Here is an 18,555-nt window from a genome sequence, read left to right as displayed (position 1 = left end):
TGTTTAACCTTCTGCAGAGCTAATAATTAAAACTCAAAGACAACTCCGGTCTGAGAAACTCATTATTTCACATCTCATGATAAATTCCCACTACACAGACAAACAAAGTGAAAGCATAACCTCCTACGTGGAGGTAAAAAACTGAAATTAAATTCTACTTAGGGTTTGAAAAGGCAAATAAATGCATTTAAAGTAAAAAAAAATCTGTTTGAAACCTTAACAGTTTCTTGTAGCCAACAAAATATGTGCATGTCATTGATTATTGACGAGGTGTTTTCTCTGATTTGGTCCTTACATGAAATCAGGGAACTTCTAACTTATGTAAGAGAAGTGTTTTAATTACTAACATTCAAAGAAATGAAAAAAGAATTTCTCATGAACTCATATTGTGACTCAGGTTCCACGAGGTGTTATATAAACTATGTTCAAGGTGTGAGGGAGACAGGAAAATGGAGGGAGGGCTTCTGAAGAGGGGGAGTCTGGTGGCAGTTATGTAACAGAGGGTCTAAAGGTTTATCATGGTTGCCAGTGGTTACACTGTGACCCTCCTTGATGGGTGAGGACGAGACATTATCTCAGTAAATCCCACAGACACACGTTTCTACGGTGGCCCTGAGAGCTCAACGCACTGCAACTCAAGAAAACACATGCAAACGGACAAAACACAAGCAAAGTAAGAAAACGTCTTCATCAATTTGACAACACAACACATTACAGAAACGCGCTGCAATTCCGGAAACGACAACTGAAGTGTTTCCAGGGGACACCTAAAAGTGATGGACACTGCTGCCACAGGAGCCAAAAAAACATCCAAACGTCCCACAAATTCGGTTCCACAATATGGACGATACATTTCCTGGAGAGAAGGAAGAATGTGAACGCTAAGTGCTGTAAATTACTCACAAACAGGAGCTTGCTTGTTAGCGCTGTTTCTTCAGTTCAACAGGAAAAAACGGCATGTCTCTAGCTCAGACCATTGAGGAGTCATGACGCTCTAAAGACAACATGATATTTGAGATCGTATACGATTCCAGTGGCTCTCAGAAGGTTAACAGTAGACATCTGCAGTAATAAAGTTTATTATTTATAACAAATAAGTTCTAAAGACAAATAAATACACTTTATCAGAGTCATTGCACAAAGAGGTTGTGCAAACATTTCCTCAGAATTGTTTGCACAAAGAGGTTGTGCAAACATTTCCTCAAACTTGTGTCAGTTGCGTTTTTTTCCACTGGTGCGCAGTTGGCCTATAACGGTGTTTTGTTCCCAGCAGTCAGACTCATCGCCCAGTCACACCCACACATATAATGTATATATACTGGTGTACGTGTTCCTCTACTGACCACTCAACCTCCAGGTTCACATTCTCTGCTTCCACGTCTTCTCATCTCTCAGGTAATTTGCGTATATAATTCTATCTGATTTGACGTGTCTGGGTTTTTTCTCCATCACGTGCTGTGAGAGAATGTTTGTTATGATTTGGCGCCATATACAAATAAAATTGAGTTTGGTTGAATCCCAACTCATCTGGTGGGTCTCGGGGGTCTTGGCACATTTTGTTCCGCAAAAAATTGTAATACAATCAAGGAGCAATCAGGTGCATTTCTGTTCAGATTTAAAAATATGTCTAAAAAGCATTTTTTGTTCATTACAGGACAACTGTACATCCTCAGCCATGGGCAACAGCGGCAGCAGCAGCAACAGCAGCCAGCAAAGTGGCTCAATCAGTATAACAGTCCAAAGGTCAATGCAAAGTTCAATCCAAAGCTCAATCGACATCTCAGGCAATGTGGAGCTGTACCGGACTCTGAGCCAAGCAAACCCATCGGGGAATATGTTCTTCTCTCCGCTGAGCATCAGTTCAGCTCTGGCTATGGTCTACCTGGGAGCCCGAGGAGACACAGCTGCTCAAATGGCCCAGGTACATCACACCATGTCTCTGTTCCCTGTCATTCAGAGACTCAGAGCTGTTCTGAGCAGCTGACTTGGAGATTAGCTTCCTCACCTACAGACCCTGGACTCTGAGGTGCACATCTGAAAGCATTTAAATGTCATGTGTCAATCCAAACTTCCACACAGGCCCTGTCATTCGAACTTGGTGATGATGTCCACGCCGAATTCAAGGAGCTAATCGAAGACATCAACTCACCATCGGCATCACACATTCTGAAAACAGCCAATCGTCTGTATGGGGAGAAAACCGCAAAGTTCCTCCCTGTGAGTTTTCATTTTCCACTTATCACAGCAGAAATTGATACTTAAACTGATTTCTTTAAAAACGTTCTTGAAAGTATAAGATGAAATCTGCTCTCTGCAGCAATTCCTGGAAGACACGCGTGAGTACTACCAGTCCGACCTGAAGACTGTGGATTTCATCAGGGCCGCGGAGGCGAGCAGAGTGGAGATCAACACCTGGGTCGAGCAGCAGACAGAAAGTACGACTTTACACCTGAATTGAATGAAAAGGGGAATAAATCTTTCTACATTGTTCTGAATTGTCAGGTTTTCTGTTACATTTCAGATAAAATAAAAGATCTCCTGAAGCCGAGGACAGTCTCTGATGGTATGAAGCTGGTTCTGGTCAATGCCATCTACTTTAAGGGAAACTGGATGAACCGCTTTGATGAAGCAAACACCAAAGAGATGCCCTTTCAAGTCAACCAGGTAAAAAACAAATCACAAATCACAATTTATCATGTTGTGTATTGTGTGTACTTTCATTTATGGTTATTACATTCTATGTCCCTTAGCTCCTCAAACTAGAGTAGATAGTAACTTAACTTAAACTTACAATGGGATTTGTTAGAAACTTGATCCAAACGACTCAGTTGATTGTGTTTCTGTGTGTCAGACTGAGAGCAAACCAGTCCAGATGATGTTCCAGAAGAAGAATCTGCACTACAACTCCATCGGTGATCTGCAGATCCTGGAGCTGCCGTATGAGAAGGAGGAGCTCAGCATGTTGATCCTGTTGCCTAAACAGTCCACAGACGGCTCCGACCCTCTGCTGAAGGTACACAGCGTAAAAACAATATTTTTTTTTCACATTGAGAAGCTCAGATAAAACCTGCTGCTCACTCCCCGTCGAGCACCTAACAGCAGACAGACAAAGATGGAGACAAGCTGGTGAAGGAAGTTGAACATCTATGCACTAAAAAGCCAGATATGTTCCTCAGGAGTTGGTAGAGACCAAAATGGTAAAACTACTACATGTGTATAATATGCATCTTACAACTGACCAGCCTGTGCAATGTTATTTGTCTTTAACAGACACTGAGTTTACTAAACAACTGAAGTTTAGCTAAAACGAGGCAACAGCAGCTCAATCGATGATTGTTTGTTTAGGGGGTGGAACATACAACAAGATGGAGAATATCCCTTGTACTGCACTTATTAATGTCTACCACCAGTTGGTGTTATCGGATGTTAGCGACCACCAGCAGATGTTAGGGACATAACTTCAGTTGTGTACCTTAGCGTCATCAGATGTTTCAGCCTTTTAATCACAAGACACCCTCTTCTTAGTTTTTAGAGACGTGATCAAATGTATTTGCTCTGTTCCAGCTGGAGAAGGAGCTGACGCTGGAGAGGCTGAATGAATGGACCGACAGGGAAAACATGTTAGTCCACTCAGACGTCCACGTTCACCTGCCAAAGTTCAAGCTGGAGGAGGACTACGAGCTGAACGAGCCTCTGTCCAAGCTGGGCATGACGGACGTGTTCTGCGCGTCAAAGGCCGACCTGTCTGGCATGAACGGCAAAAGAGGACTCGTCCTGTCTAAGGTGGTACACAAGGCCTTCGTGGAGGTGAACGAGGAGGGCACGGAGGCGGCTGCGGCCACAGCAGCCGTGGTCATTGTGAAGTGTTCTGGGTCGGAGAAGGAGGAACACTTCACAGCAGACCACCCCTTCCTCTTCTTCATCAGGCACAATAAAACCAAGTCCATCCTCTTCCTCGGCAGGCTCTCCTCTCCTCAGTAGACAGAACCAGGAGAGGAAGATATTCAAATAAAGGCTTAATCCTTTAAATCTGGTTTTTATTTTCTGGGATTTATGCTAATTAGCTGGGTTTTTCTTCTGTTTTTGCAATGAAATTATAGATGAAGATAATAATTAATGACGAATATTTTTGATCCAACAATGATTTGTGTGTTGATTTTGGAAAAACAATTTCTGGAGTTTGTGTTTCACATGTGAGGAAGCAGCAGGAGATCGTCCAGGTCAGACTCGTTCAAAACAATAGAGGCTGTCCGATATTGAATATGGTTAAAATGGTTCTAATAAGTAAGATATAAATGTGCAGTATATTTCCTGCTGTGACAGAATTACATAACATATAAACCAAAGATAAACCAAAGAAAGAATAATGATGATGAAGAAGTGAACCAGCAAAGTTTGTAATCAGAAAGTATTGTTGTGCCATAATGCATCAAACGTGATACCATAAAATGGTGTGCCTTTCGGCATTCAATAAATGTGGTTATCAAAATAAAATATTAGATATTAATATTTTATTATTAATATTAAATAATAACTTTAATTGATTAAAGTTACCTCGGGGCACCACCCTTCAAAGGAAGGGAAAAGATAGCCAATTTATTGATTAAGTCTCATAGATTAAGGTTCTAACTACAAATTTTGGAACTCTGATTAACAATTAAATTAATAACTATAACCAAAATTACCATATAGATAGTTAGCTAAGTTGAAAGATATGGGGTTCTTGACAGTGTAGAGGTTGGCGAAATTCACTTATGCAACATTAATAAAAAACATTTGTGAAAGAAAAACATTTATTATGAATATAATAAAGTATAAAAACACAAATTACTAACGGTCTAATTGCTAAACAAAGATAGGTATGTGTGTATACATGTGTGTGTGTCTGTGTGAGTCAGCGTGCTTTCAAGATGGTCGCTGGCCAAAGAGATAACACCCTTCCCCCACCTATTGGAATGTTTACGACCTGTAGAGATAATGAGGTGAAGAGTTATGCGTGTGTCTGTGTGTGTGACAAATTAGAGGAAGTTACTAGATTGGATGCAACGAAAGACTGTGAAGAGCATAACAGACTAACATTACTTTCTCAATAACTTGTACCCAAAATATCACAACACCACAAATCAAACTTATAAACATCACACAGAATCGAATAAACAGTCTTGCTTAGCCTAGTATAATTATTAAGCCCAGTTGTGTTACCAGTCCGTGGAAAGGGGAAAAAGGAAGTTGCTGTGCAGTTCGCAGTTTTGTGTCGTCTTGCTGGTTTCGGTTGAGCGGTATAGCTCAGTTGCTGGCTGAAGTTTTCCTGCAGGACATCGCATCGCTGCTAGGACGTTGGTAGAGCTTGGAGGGCGAGGAGGTTTCCTTGCTGAGATGAGCTGGAAGCTGCACCTTTGTGCTCCTCTCGAAGAGTTGGATGGGAAGAGAAGATGTGAGCTGGAGAAGAGGCTCCACAGCCTTCCCTCCTCTAGAAGGATTGTAGGAAGAGGCAGGAACTGGCTCGACAGCCTTCTCTCCTTGGAGGGAGTTTAGAAAGAGAGCTCCTGGCTCAACAGCCTTCTCTCCTTGGAGGGAGTTTAGAGAGAGCGAGATCGAGAGCGAGAAGCTGGAGAACTTAGCTTATATTGGCCCGGTGACCTCACAGGTCATGGGGTCCAGAGTGACCAATGGGAGTTGAAACCTGTGTCCCTGGGGGGGGGGGTTCCACCCCTCTGTGTGAAGTTGATGCCCTCTGGGACATTGAGTTCCTTGCTCTGGTTTTTAATGGCCCCTGGGAGACGGAGTCCTGGAGGGACATGCTGCTTCAGGCTTTGATGGCACATGTAGGCCGAAGTGTGGTTTCACACAAAACCATGACCCAACAGTATTCATGCAGTTTATAGCAGAATTAAAAACTGAAAAGCAATAGTATAAATTGCACTAATGCCCACTTCAGAAAAAGGTAAAAAATATTAAAATATATTGAATGCATTTGAAGATAGTTTGCGTCCCAGCGAGGCGATAACACCGTCCCGTTTTGAAATGGTTCCTTCCATCCCGAGCAATGACGGCTCCAACAGGCGGATCCCTCTCAGGCCGACCTATCCCAGGGTTCATTGCTGTTTTTCGGGGTTAGGGGATAATGGCGGCGGATAAAGACCAAAACATCTGATGCTGACACTTGAAAATGTTTGTATCATGCTTCAACTCGCATGTTAAGAAACCAAGGAACCAGAACTGGCCCAGATTGTTACTGAGCCCCGGAATTCTGCTCCGAGTGTCGTGTACAATGCACACGGATGAAGACCATCACACGAGTGAAGGACACGTTCCTCATGAAAGGCTCAAGCTCTGCTTGCCTTTATATATTTTAATCAATACGTAGGCCTGTTTGAAACCTTAACATTTTTTTGTAGCCACCAAAATGTGTGCGTGTCATTGATTATTGATGAGGTGTTTTCTCTGATTTGGTCCTTACATGAAATCAGGGAACTTCTAACTTATGTAAGAGAAGTGTTTTAATTACTAACATTCAAATAAATGAAAAAAGAATTTCTCATGAACTCATATTGTGACTCAGGTTCCACGAGGTGTTATATAAACTATGTTCAAGGTGTGAGGGAGACAGGAAAAGGGAGGGAGGGCTTCTGAAGAGGGGGGAGTCTGGTGGCAGTTATGTAACAGTGGGTCCAAAGGTTTATGATGGTTGCCAGTGGTTACTGTGACCCTCCTTGATGGGTGAGGACAGACATTATCTCAGTAAATCCCACTGACACACCTTTCAGTGTTTCACAGGACGAACCTCATTCCTGCTCTGCAACAAGTTCACAGAAGTCTAAGATTTAAATGTAAATGTAACTACCATACATTAAGTATCAAGAGAAGATTTGATGTTGGAAGATCAGAAACATATCACACAATAATAATAATAATAATAATCGTTATTTATAGCGCATTTTTCAAAACACATTTTGCTTCACAAAGGCAGCATAAAAACAGACAGGTCGTAAAAAACATCAACAACGTGTATAAATACAACTTCCGTGTAAGATTCTCAGTTATAAAGATAAATAAATACACTTTATTAGAGGATGTGCAAACATTTCCTCAGAATTGTGTCGGTTGCGTTTTCCCCCCCACTGGTGCGCAGTTGTCCTATAATGGTGTTTTGTTCCCAGCAGTCAGTGACTTATCGCCCAGTCACGCGTCACACCCACACCTATATACTGGTGTGCGTGTTCCTCTCCTGACGGCTCAACCTGCAGGTTCACGTCCTCTGCTTCCACGTCTTCTCATCTCTCAGGTAGGTTGGGGATATAATTATATCTGGTTGTACGTGTCGGGGGGGGGGGGGGGGGGGGGTTTCCTCCATCACGCGCTGTGAGAGACTTTCAAACTCCGTCTCGTGTTCCGTCCGTCGAGTTCCTGTTAAAGCTCACGTTGAGTTCCCGGTTCACATCAACGAAACGCTGCGTAATTACGAACCTGAAGAGAAGCTGTGGCACAAGTTAGACCCGGAAGTTGAATGATGTTCCACAAATGCGCAAATGAAACTGTGTGTGTTTGTGTGTGTCAGTGTGTGTGAGTGTGGTTGTGTGTGTGTGTGTGATTTCATTTCATAGTTAACTGGGACGCTAAGGTCTCATCATCAAAGCGCTGTGAGAGAATGTTTGTTATAATTTGGTGACATATACAAATAAAAATTGAGTTTAGTTGAATCCCAGCCAATCTGGTGGGTCTCGGGGGTCTTGGCACATTTTGTTCCGCAAAAAATTGTAATACAATCAAGCAGCAATCAGGTGCATTTCTGTTCAGATTAAAAAATATATGTCTAAAAAGCAGTTTTTGTTCATTACAGGACAACTGTACATCCTCAGCCATGGCCGCCATCAGCAGCTCAAACACAGTCTTTGCCTTGGAGCTGTTCCGGACTCTGAGCGATGCAAACCCATCGGGGAATATGTTCATGTCTCCGCTGAGCATCAGTTCAGCTCTGGCTATGGTCTACCTGGGAGCCCGAGGAGACACAGCTGCTCAAATGGCCCAGGTACATCACACCATGTCTCTGTCCCCTGTCATTCAGAGACTCAGAGCTGTGGGACCAGTTGGTTATGATGGAGCAGACTGAACGGTGTTTCTAAACCATCTGTTCTTCTGACTCTAGATAAATCCCCTGACACAAGGTCCAGTATGTGCTGTTCTCTGACAGCAGGACATTGAACTGACAGTTGAGTTCAGTTCATTAAACCAGTTTGCTTTCGGAAAACAGAAGAATAAATCTTACATGTGTCAATCCAAACTTCCACACAGGCCCTGTCATTCAGCTCTGGTGAAGCCGTCCACGCCGACTTCGAGACGCTAATCGAAGACATCAACTCACCATCGGCATCATACATTCTGAAAACAGCCAATCGTCTGTATGGGGAGAAAACCGCAAAGTTCCTCCCTGTGAGTTTTCATTTTCCACTTATCACAGCAGAAATTGATTCTTCTTAAAAACGTCCTTGAAAGTATAAGATGAAATCTGCTCTCTGCAGCGGTTCCTGGAAGCCACGTGTAAGTACTACCAGGCCGACCTGAAGACTGTGGATTTCATCAGGGCCGCGGAGGCGAGCAGAGTGGAGATCAACACCTGGGTCGAGCAGCAGACAGAAAGTACGACTTTACACCTGAATTGAATGAAAAAGGGGAATAAATCTTTCTACATTGTTCTGAATTGTCAGGTTTTCTGTTACATTGCAGATAAAATAAAAGATCTCCTGAAGCCGGGGACAGTCACTCCAATGACGAGGCTGGCTCTGGTCAATGCCATCTACTTTAAGGGAAACTGGATGAACCGCTTTGATAAAGCAAACACCAAAGAGATGCCCTTTCAAGTCAGCCAGGTAAAGAAATCACTCATCACAATTTAGCATGTTGTGTATTGTGTGTACTTTCATTCATGGTTATTACATTCTATGTCCCTTAGCTCCTCAAACTAAAGTAGGTAGTAACTTAATCACAGTGGAATTATTAGCTAGATAGACATTTTAATAGTTGCTTGTGTGTCTGTGTGTCAGACTGAGAGCAAACCAGTCCAGATGATGTACCAGATGAAGAAGCTGCCCTTCAACTACATCCCGGACCACGCTCTGCAGATCCTGGAGCTGCCGTATGTGGAGGAGGAGCTCAGCATGTTCATCCTGTTGCCTGAACAGCCCACAGACGGCTCCGACCCTCTGCTGAAGGTACACAGAGTTAAATCAATAGAGTTTTTTCATATTGAGAAGCTCAGATAAAACCTGCTGCTCACTCCCCGTCGAGCACCTAACAGCAGACAGACAAAGATGGAGACAAGCTGGTGAAGGAAGTTGAACATCTATGCACTAAAAAGCCAAATATTTTCCTCCTATATTGACCACCAGCAGATGTACGGACATAACTACAGTTATGTACCTTAGCGTCATCAGATGTTTCAGCCTTTTAATCACAAGACACCCTCTTCTTAGTTTTTAGAGACGTGATCAAATGTATTTGCTCTGTTCCAGCTGGAGAAGGAGCTGACGCTGGAGAGGCTGAAGGAATGGACCGACAGGGAAAACATGGACGTCCAGTCAGAGATCCTCGTTCACCTGCCAAAGTTCAAGCTGGAGGAGGACTACGAGCTGAACGAGCCTCTGTCCAAGCTGGGCATGACGGACGTGTTCTGCGCGTCAAAGTCCGACCTGTCTGGCATGAACGGTGAAGGAGGACTCTTCCTGTCTACGGTGGCCCACAAGGCCTTCGTGGAGGTGAACGAGGAGGGCACGGAGGCGGCGGCGGCCACAGCAGGCATGATAAGTTTCTGTATGTTGAGGGAGGAACACTTCACAGCAGACCACCCCTTCCTCTTCTTCATCAGGCACAATAAAACCAAGTCCATCCTCTTCCTCGGCAGGTTCTCCTCTCCTCAGTAGACAGAACCAGGAGAGGAAGATATTCAAATAAAGGCTTAATCCTTTAAATCTGGGCTTTATTTTCTGGGATTTTTGCTCATTAACTGTGTTTTTGTCTGTTTTTGCACTGAAATCATAGATGAAGATATTAATTAATGAAGAATATTTTTGGTCCAACAATGATTTGTGTGTTGAAAGGATCCAGGAAATAAAAGAATAAAGTTACTGGAGGGGTGTGCAAGTAAAATGAGCAGTTCACCGACATTTTTCAAGAAACAGGGCTGATGGAACATGTTTAAAATTACTGACAAAGAACCAAAAAACTAGCATTTTAAAAAATTGAATTAAAAGGAGTAAAACTCAAAGATCTGCTCGACTTCAAACTGCCAAAACAAAAAGCACAGTCATAAAAGATGTCTGACTGTCTGAGCCAAGTAGCCTGATAGCAGAAGGAATAAAAACTTTAAAAAACGTTATTACTATTAATTTACAAATTGTACAGATTGTACAGATTTATCCTTTTTAACTTTAACCCCTTTTTAATGTTGTTTGTTTGTCTCGTTTTAAATTTAACAGTTTTGACTTGTACATTTTTGACTTTAAATCGATTTCTTTACATTTTTTTAGATAAACTTCATGTTATAACATTTTCTGTACATTAGTGGTGATAAAAGTACAGTGTAAAAGTATAAAAACATATAAAACATATCAAATCAGCGATAAATAAAATCAAATGACATGGAACCGGCTCGCCTGATTCCCTGACACTACCTCGGTGTCCCCGGCGGGTGGCGGTAGTGAGACCGCTCGGGCGTGAACCCACCGCAGAAGAAGAGACGGAGGGAGGACAGTACAGATGAAGTGACGCGTGGAAGTTGAAGAACATCTGTTTATAAACACACTGGACATCTACCTCCTCCTCCACCTGCGTGTGGATCCGTCCGAGCCGACCCCTGCTCCTCTTCCTCGGGGACAAACAGCTGCTTTCACCGAGGTAGCCCGGAAGGTACGTGACCGCTCTCACGCATCACTGGCCGCACACCGTTAGCTCAACACGGCTCAGCATCTAGCTAGCGGTGGTTGTTGTGGTTTGTTGTGTTTGTTGTGGTTTGCTGTGGTTGTTGTGGTTTGTTGTGTTTGTTGTGGTTTGCTGTTCGGGTCCATTCCTCTCGTCCACGCGTGGTGCTTGTCTCTGATTCTTACTTGAAGTTAAAATACGTGCGTGGTGCTTCCCTGTTTGAATGACGTGTCCTCGGCCAAGGTAAACAAACCCCCGGAACGAGTGTGGGGACGCCGGGTGGAACCTCCTGACCACACCACGGGAGGAAGTGTCAACGGGCTCGAATCCTGCTTCTTCATAAAAGTTACTTTCACTGTTTGGTCACTTCTGCACCGGTTGCATTAAAGACAAATACATGGGTGTGTACCAGGTGGCGGATTAGACATGTCCCGGATGTCCTGTCCTTATCCGGCTTCACTGAACCTAACATGTGTCCGTCCTAGAATGCACCAGGAAGGAGAATTGTGGGTTTATGTATTACAGGTGACGCCGATCAAGTATAATATGATAACTTAATAAACTTGAGAGGTTTGAAGTTGAAAGTAAAACCAATGGAAAACATTCAACTGAAAACTTACAAGTCTGGGAGACTATGAAGTTGGATTCTGTTTTTTTATTTGTCAAAAATGAAAAGGTGTCTACAAGTTTGTCATTAAAGCTGGTTAGTTATATTTTGATACCACTGTATGTGAGAGAGAGAGAGAGAGAGAGAGAGAGAGAGAGAGGTGCACACACAGAGAGAGAGAGAGAGAGAGAGGGAGGTGCACACAGAGAGAGAGAGACTGAGAGACTATGTTTAATGGCTACTCTCTTGGCCCATGTCCCATCCTTCCATTTTGCTGTGTTGAAATCTGAGTAGTTTTTCACAGATGGAGGTAATAATGGTGATCATTGTGTAGCTGTGAGGAGAAAATAAAATAGACAGGATGGCCCTTCACACCTGAACGTGAAAAGAAGGAGGGGGTAAGGGAGGTGATAAGTTGGACGCACCTGTGTGCATGAAAGAGGAGTGAGAGTAACTTAAGGAAGGAGATCCTTGTAATCTGTGGTGGAAATTAGACCTGGTGAGACTTCTGAAATGAAGAGATCTGAGAATAATGGTCTTTTAGGTACTTTATTCCTGGCAAGGAAGGTCAGACAATCATACAGCATGTGAAGAGCATTCTGCAGAGGGAATGACAAAAGAAACCTTAGCAGACGTGTGCTCATGCAGATTTGGTGAAGGGGTGCTGTGTGTGAATAGCAGATGTGAGTGTGTGAACCGAGTGAAAAGTAAACTCCCAAGAGATAAGACAAAGAACAAGGTCCTCGTGGAGGAAGTGAGCACAGTTAGTTCACATTTGTGGCAGGTCAGCAAAGGTCATCTTGGCAGTTACACAAGCAGACATGGTCATACGTGAACAGAGATAATATATAATACAGTATAGTGGTATAATTTTCCATCACAAAAGATAGACCACTTTCTGGACATGTGTGTTAAAAGAGGAAGAAAAGTGACAAAGTTTAAAGTGATTAGAGGGAGTTGATCCAAGAACCAGCTGGTTTCTCACAATGGTCCTGGACAAAGAGGCAAATGAGCTGATCCCTGGAGCCTGATGAGGTGGATTCAAAAATCTGTCTTACCTGCTCGGATTGGGCCGTGATCTTCTCTGTCCCTGTTACATTGGATTTGAATATTATTATTGAATACTAATTGATTAACTGAATTGATTGTTCGTGATTACTTTTCCTTTAATGCCTTTTTTGTAGCCTGGGTAATCCAGGTTAGCTCTCTGAGAATTGTGTCTTGTTTTGTATGTCACAAAAGGTATCTTTGTTCCCTTGTGTCCAGGTTAATCGCGCCATGTCAATGAAGGTGTTGGTGACGGGAGGGTCTGGCCTGGTGGGCAGGGCCATACAGCATGTGGTCAAAGAGGAGCGAGGAGACAAGGAGGGGGAAGAATGGATATTCCTCTCCTCCAAAGATGCCGACCTCATGTGAGACTCACGCCTCCTCTAAACACTGCTGATGTTTAAGTGTGTATAAAAACAATGTCGAGACTAGTTATTGCAATAATCCTTACCTCACCTTACTGTACCTCACCTCACCTTACTGTACCTCACCTCATCTTACTGTACCTTACCTCACCTTACTGTACCTCACCTCACCTTACTGTACCTCACCTCATCTTACTGTACCTCACCTTACTGTACCTCACCTCACCTTACTGTACCTCACCTCACCTTACTGTACCTCACCTCATCTTACTGTACCTCACCTTACTGTACCTCACCTCATCTTACTGTACCTCACCTCATCTTACTGTACCTCATCTTACTGTAACTCACCTCACCTTACTGTACCTCACCTTACTGTACCTCACCTCATCTTACTGTACCTCACCTCACCTTACTGTACCTCACCTCACCTTACTGTACCTCACCTCATCTTACTGTACCTCACCTTACTGCACCTCACCTCACCTTACTGTACCTCACCTTACTGTACCTCACCTTACTGTACCTCACCTTACTGTACCTCACCTCACCTTACTGTACCTCACCTCACCTTACTGTACCTCACCTCATCTTACTGTACCTTACCTCATCTTACTGTACCTCACCTTACCTCATCTTACTGTACCTCACCTTACCTCACCTTACTGTACCTCACCTCATCTTACTGTACCTCACCTTACCTCACCTTACTGTACCTCACCTTACCTCACCTTACTGTACCTCATCTTACTGTACCTCACCTTACTGTACCTCACCTCACCTTACTGTACCTCACCTTACTGTACCTCACCTCATCTTACTGTACCTTACCTCATCTTACTGTACCTCACCTCACCTCATCTTACTGTACCTCACCTTACCTCACCTTACTGTACCTTACCTCATCTTACTGTACCTCACCTCACCTTACTGTACCTCACCTCACCTTACTGTACCTCACCTCATCTTACTGTACCTTACCTCATCTTACTGTACCTCACCTTACCTCATCTTACTGTACCTCACCTTACTGTACCTCACCTCATCTTACTGTACCTCACCTTACCTCACCTTACTGTACCTTACCTCACCTTACTGTACCTCATCTTACTGTACCTCACCTTACTGTACTCACCTCACCTTACTGTACCTCACCTTACTGTACCTCACTCATCATTACTGTACCTCACCTCATCTTACTGTACCTCACCTTACCTCACCTTACTGTACCTTACCTCACCTTACTGTACCTCACCTCATCTTACTGTACCTCACCTCATCTTACTGTACCTCACCTTACCTCACCTTACTGTACCTTACCTCATCTTACTGTACCTCATCTTACTGTACCTTACCTCATCTTACTGTACCTCACCTTACTGTACCTCACCTAATCTTACTGTACCTCACCTTACTGTACCTTACCTCACCTTACTGTACCTCATCTCATCTACTGTACCTTACCTCACCTTACTGTACCTCACCTACCTCACCTTACTGTACCTCACCTCACCTTACCTCATCTTACTGTGCTTACCTCACCTCAACTTCACTTAACTCTGTTCAGGAACATGGAAGAGACACGGGCGGTGTTCGAGAAGCATCGGCCGACCCATGTCATCCACCTGGCTGCTCTGGTTGGAGGTCTTTACAGGAACATGAAATCCAACCTGGACTTTTGGGTATGAGGGAGTTGCTCTTCCGCTTACACTGCAAATAAAGGCTGTGTGTTACCGAAGACGTGTTGTTGGTAAATTTGTGTTATGGTTATCCAGTAATCGGTTACTTTCACATTTGACACTGATATGTCTGCTCCCTCTAGAGGAACAACATCCACATCAATGACAACGTGCTGCATGTAGCCCATGAACTGGGTGTCGTGAAGGTGGTGTCGTGCCTATCCACCTGCATCTTTCCAGATAAGACCACCTATCCTATCGATGAGACCATGGTAAGAGGCTGTTGAAGTCAGGCTGCACCACACCTTTTGTGTTTTGAACATGCTAACTAACCTTTCTTTGTTTTCTTTGTACCAGGTCCATAATGGTCCACCTCATGAGTCCAACTTTGGTTACGCCTATGCAAAGAGAATGCTTGATGTTCATAACAGGTACGTGAACTCTGGTGACAGCCAGTGGCCGGAGGCATCATGTTTTCGGGTTGTCCGCCCATTCCATTGCTATAAACACAATATCTCAAGAATGCTTTGACAGAATTTCTTAAATATCTGGTTCAAATGTTGTGCTCAAGGATGAACCGATGAGATATTGGGAGTAAAAGGTCAAGGTCACTGTGACCTCGCAAAACGCATTTGTTGCTTTGTGAACACGATAGCTCAGGAACACCCTCCAGGAAATCCTCTCAAATTACGAGCAAACTTTCACTTGAGCTCATGGATGAAACGATTTGAATATGGGGGGTCAAAGGTCAAGGTCACAGTGACCTTACAAAACACATTTGTGGACTTATGAACACAATTTGTCAGTAACATCTAGGTTCTGGGCTGCTTGCTTCTCTGTGTGGATGTTCTCCCCTGTGCCTGTTTTCTCCACATACTCTTGAGTTCAATGACACAATGCAGGTTGTGTAGCTGGAGACTTTAAAATGCCTGTAGGTGTGAATGGTTGTTTGTCTCTATGGCTCTGTTCAGACCTGGTATCTCACTCCCCCCCCCCCCCTATGCAATTGTTTGTTTTTGACCACCGAGAGATGATGTTTTCATAAGCTCTGATTATGCAAACGTTTCCATTATGTGGTGATAGCCCATGGTCACAAATACATCAAAGTATGTGCTGAGAAGTGTAAAAATACGTAGCGGGGCCAGAGAACGTCAGCTGAGTAGGCGGTCCCTCGATGAGGCCCAGTGAAGGACAAAGTGGTTCAAAGTGTGCTGAATGTGTGCATGTCTCCCAGGGCGTATTTCAAGACGCACGGACGCGCCTACACCGCCGTGATCCCCACAAATGTGTTTGGTCCTCACGACAACTTCCACATTGAGAATGGCCACGTGCTGCCAGGTCTCATCCACAAAGCGTACATTGCTAAAAGTAAGTCACAGTCTCATGCACATAGACGGTATATAAAGACTGACAACAAAGAATAGAATGGACTCTCTTCCTCTGTTTTTAAAAATGTCTCTTGAATAAATATTAAACATTTGGCACAGGATATGTAACCAGCTCGTGATGATTTTAGATGAGCTTTTAGGTTTGTATTGCATTATGTTTATTAAGTCAAGTTGCATTTTTTTCCCCACTTTATTGATAACATTGTGTTTTATCCCTATGAGCAGGTATAAGAATAGTCTGTAGAGTCATTTAACTCTTACGTTTTGTTTTGCTCATTAGAGGAGGGTCAGCCCTTCGTGGTCTGGGGCTCTGGCAAACCCAGAAGACAGTTCATCTACTCCTTGGACCTGGCTCGTCTCTTCCTGTGGGTCCTGTGCGATTACCCAGAGGTCGACCCAATCATCCTCTCTGGTAAGTCGTCACACAGGACACGTTGAGGATGCTGATATTGAAGCCGTGAAGTTTAGTAACTGTGTTGTGTCTGTCGGTCGCAGTTGGAGAGGAAGACGAAGTGTCCATCAAGGAAGCAGCAGATGAAGTTATCCAGGCGATGGGCTTTGAAGGAGAAGTTCAAGTATCCTTTAAATCACAAGTTCACCCAAAGCTGTTCAACCTGAAACTGTTGTTTTTTACATTAGTCTGGACTGATTTGTAGCCGAACTGCAGCTGTAACAAATCCACCAAACTCTGTTTAGAATCCATCATATTTTAAAAGTTTCCTGCTGAATATTGGAGATAAACTCTGGTTTTTAATAACTTCTGAGTCTTTTTAACTGATCTCAGTTCAGCTTCACTCTTCAACTGGAGCTGATTGTGACAGTTGAAGCTGTGACTCAGTCAGTTCTTCTCACAGGAGATCGAACCCACTCACCAGAGTGACAGAGAACAGACGCTCAGGAGTGAAGGAGTGAAAATGAAAGAGGAAACATTCTCCATGTTCACTGTCGCTGAACCATCAAACAGTTTTTAATCAAGCTGCGGCTTTAAAGTAAAAAAGTAGTGTTGCCTTCAAACCGCCAGTTGAATGAAATTTTTTCCCTGTTACGTATTATCTAGTCATGAAAATCCTTTATTATAGTTGCTGCTGGTTTAAGTTCTGTGATGTCCAATTTAATGGATGCAATAGCTGTGTGTTGTTTATGATCTCTGGCATCTACGAATCTAAACTAGATTTTCCGAAAGTTAAAGTGATCAATGCCTCGAAAGAAGGAAAACCCATAACCTTTTAATTTTTTATTTTGGAAAATGTTTGACACTGTTAACGTATGAAATTTGTATAAAATTGACTTTGATATGAGAAACACAAGATGTATCCAGATTTAATCTTGTTTCCTTAACCTTGATGTGAAAGTACGACACCAGTAAATCAGACGGCCAGTTCAAAAAGACTAGCCAGCAATGCAAAGCTGAAGCGCTACCAGCCAAACCTTCAAATTCACGCCCTTCAAACAAGGTGGGAGCAGTTTTCTGACATGACCGTTGGTTTTTGGGTACGTGCGGTTCGATTGTCTCCTCTGAATCATCTTTTTGTCATTTACAGCCATAAAGGAAACCTGCGAATGGTTCGTTGCAATTACGACACCGCCCGCAAGTGAGAAATGTCCTTCGGCCCTGCCACTGACGGGGAAGAGAGAAGAAGAAGAGAGGAGGAAGAGGCTGGAAGAAGGACAAGGTGGCGGATGTTCAGTCAGTTGAATTCTGTGACTTTGAACGCTTCCAAGAAGTGGAAATGCGTTGACGCAAAAGTCAGGATCCTTAACAAGTTACTTGAGCGTCATCTTTTAATCGTTGACTGGTATGAGGTTGAATCCCATAGGGATGTGGTTCAACGGTTCTAGAAATCTGGTGTTTTTATTTTAGGCTTTTGTACGTGCAAACACCTTTTTACATGGATCCTTCACACTCCTCTTATATATAGATGAGGTCTTTGGATTGAGTAACTCGTCTTAAATACATCTCTGCACCACAGTACTGGGTAACGCTACACATTCTACTACCAGTGGGTAGTATTTCATTTATGTAGTGTGAGCTCTTTTATTGGGAAGAATTTACCTCGGTAAGTGGTTTGGGATTTAGAATTTTTAAAAAGGTTTTAAATTGGTTTATTTAAATATATGTATAGGTTGCAGTGATTTAAATTTTTTAATGTTTGGACTGAGCAAAATAAATTTGATATCCATGATCATGCCTTCGAGTGTCCTGTGTGAATGTTAAGAGCTCCATCACATTGAGCGTCTGTGGCTCAGGAGGTAGAGCGGGTCGTACACTAGCCAGATTGTTCTCAAACATCCTCTCTAATCCAGTTATGATTTCATCTCTTATTTTCCATACAAATTTTAATTATTCAAATGTAGCCTATTACTTAATACCTATCGCATGATTTAAAGGCAAAACCGCCTTCTCTCATGGAAGGAGCTGCAGCAATGATTTCACATGGGGGGGGCGGGAGCTGAGAAGTCTGAGCCGGTTTTCATATCTCAAATGGAAGATCCATTCTATGATGGAATCCAGCCGTGCAACTAGAGCGGCTGTCGCAATACATAGACACATACAG

The 18,555-nt window shown here is 43.2% G+C and overlaps 3 protein-coding genes and 1 long non-coding RNA gene across 7 annotated transcripts in view; 3 read left to right on the top strand and 1 right to left on the bottom strand.

The window, feature by feature from the left end:
• The window catches only part of LOC117760159 (leukocyte elastase inhibitor-like), a 35,514-nt gene extending 25,549 nt beyond the window's left edge, over positions 1 to 9,965 (top strand). Inside the window, exons 1-8 of one of the 4 annotated variants that reach the window (XM_034582969.1) lie at positions 1,347 to 1,395; positions 1,655 to 1,686; positions 7,870 to 8,029; positions 8,293 to 8,430; positions 8,520 to 8,637; positions 8,725 to 8,867; positions 9,042 to 9,209; positions 9,510 to 9,965. In XM_034582969.1, the coding sequence (XP_034438860.1) occupies positions 1,676 to 1,686; positions 7,870 to 8,029; positions 8,293 to 8,430; positions 8,520 to 8,637; positions 8,725 to 8,867; positions 9,042 to 9,209; positions 9,510 to 9,917 (1,146 nt within the window). In that variant the 5' untranslated portion in view covers positions 1,347 to 1,395; positions 1,655 to 1,675 and the 3' untranslated portion in view covers positions 9,918 to 9,965. Of the gene's footprint in view, positions 1 to 1,335; positions 1,396 to 1,654; positions 1,687 to 7,148; positions 7,286 to 7,840; positions 8,030 to 8,292; positions 8,431 to 8,519; positions 8,638 to 8,724; positions 8,868 to 9,041; positions 9,210 to 9,509 lie in introns of those variants that run through there. The other 3 variants (XM_034582971.1, XM_034582972.1, XM_034582970.1) reach the window with 3 other exon arrangements.
• On the top strand, positions 1,292 to 4,029 carry LOC117760156 (leukocyte elastase inhibitor-like). Its single transcript, XM_034582966.1, has 7 exons — positions 1,292 to 1,395; positions 1,655 to 1,921; positions 2,080 to 2,217; positions 2,318 to 2,435; positions 2,522 to 2,664; positions 2,852 to 3,013; positions 3,565 to 4,029. Exons 2-7 carry the CDS (start codon positions 1,676 to 1,678, stop codon positions 3,979 to 3,981), a joined length of 1,224 nt encoding a protein of 407 aa, XP_034438857.1. The 5' UTR covers positions 1,292 to 1,395; positions 1,655 to 1,675; the 3' UTR covers positions 3,982 to 4,029.
• Positions 9,966 to 10,727: 762 nt separating the features above from the next.
• Positions 10,728 to 17,596, top strand: LOC117760164 (GDP-L-fucose synthase-like). The gene is given in 13 exon segments (XM_034582976.1): positions 10,728 to 10,902; positions 12,788 to 12,933; positions 14,501 to 14,615; positions 14,756 to 14,884; positions 14,970 to 15,043; positions 15,847 to 15,980; positions 16,281 to 16,412; positions 16,496 to 16,575; positions 17,353 to 17,391; positions 17,393 to 17,428; positions 17,430 to 17,454; positions 17,542 to 17,568; positions 17,571 to 17,596. Coding segments are annotated over 12 exon segments (951 nt in total). The 5' UTR covers positions 10,728 to 10,902; positions 12,788 to 12,799.
• LOC117760168 lies at positions 12,851 to 13,576 on the bottom strand. The gene is made up of 3 exons (XR_004613627.1): positions 13,495 to 13,576; positions 13,220 to 13,384; positions 12,851 to 12,949 (listed from the first exon to the last, which is right to left on the bottom strand). It is a non-coding gene; the product is annotated as an uncharacterized LOC117760168 (long non-coding RNA).
• Positions 17,597 to 18,555: the final 959 nt, after the last annotated feature.

The sequence above is a fragment of the Hippoglossus hippoglossus genome, chromosome 4 (assembly GCF_009819705.1).
Source record: "Hippoglossus hippoglossus isolate fHipHip1 chromosome 4, fHipHip1.pri, whole genome shotgun sequence".
Classification (NCBI taxonomy): domain Eukaryota; kingdom Metazoa; phylum Chordata; class Actinopteri; order Pleuronectiformes; family Pleuronectidae; genus Hippoglossus; species Hippoglossus hippoglossus.
The sequence above is the reverse complement of the archived record's forward strand: the minus strand, read 5'-3'. Positions and strand labels throughout refer to the sequence as shown.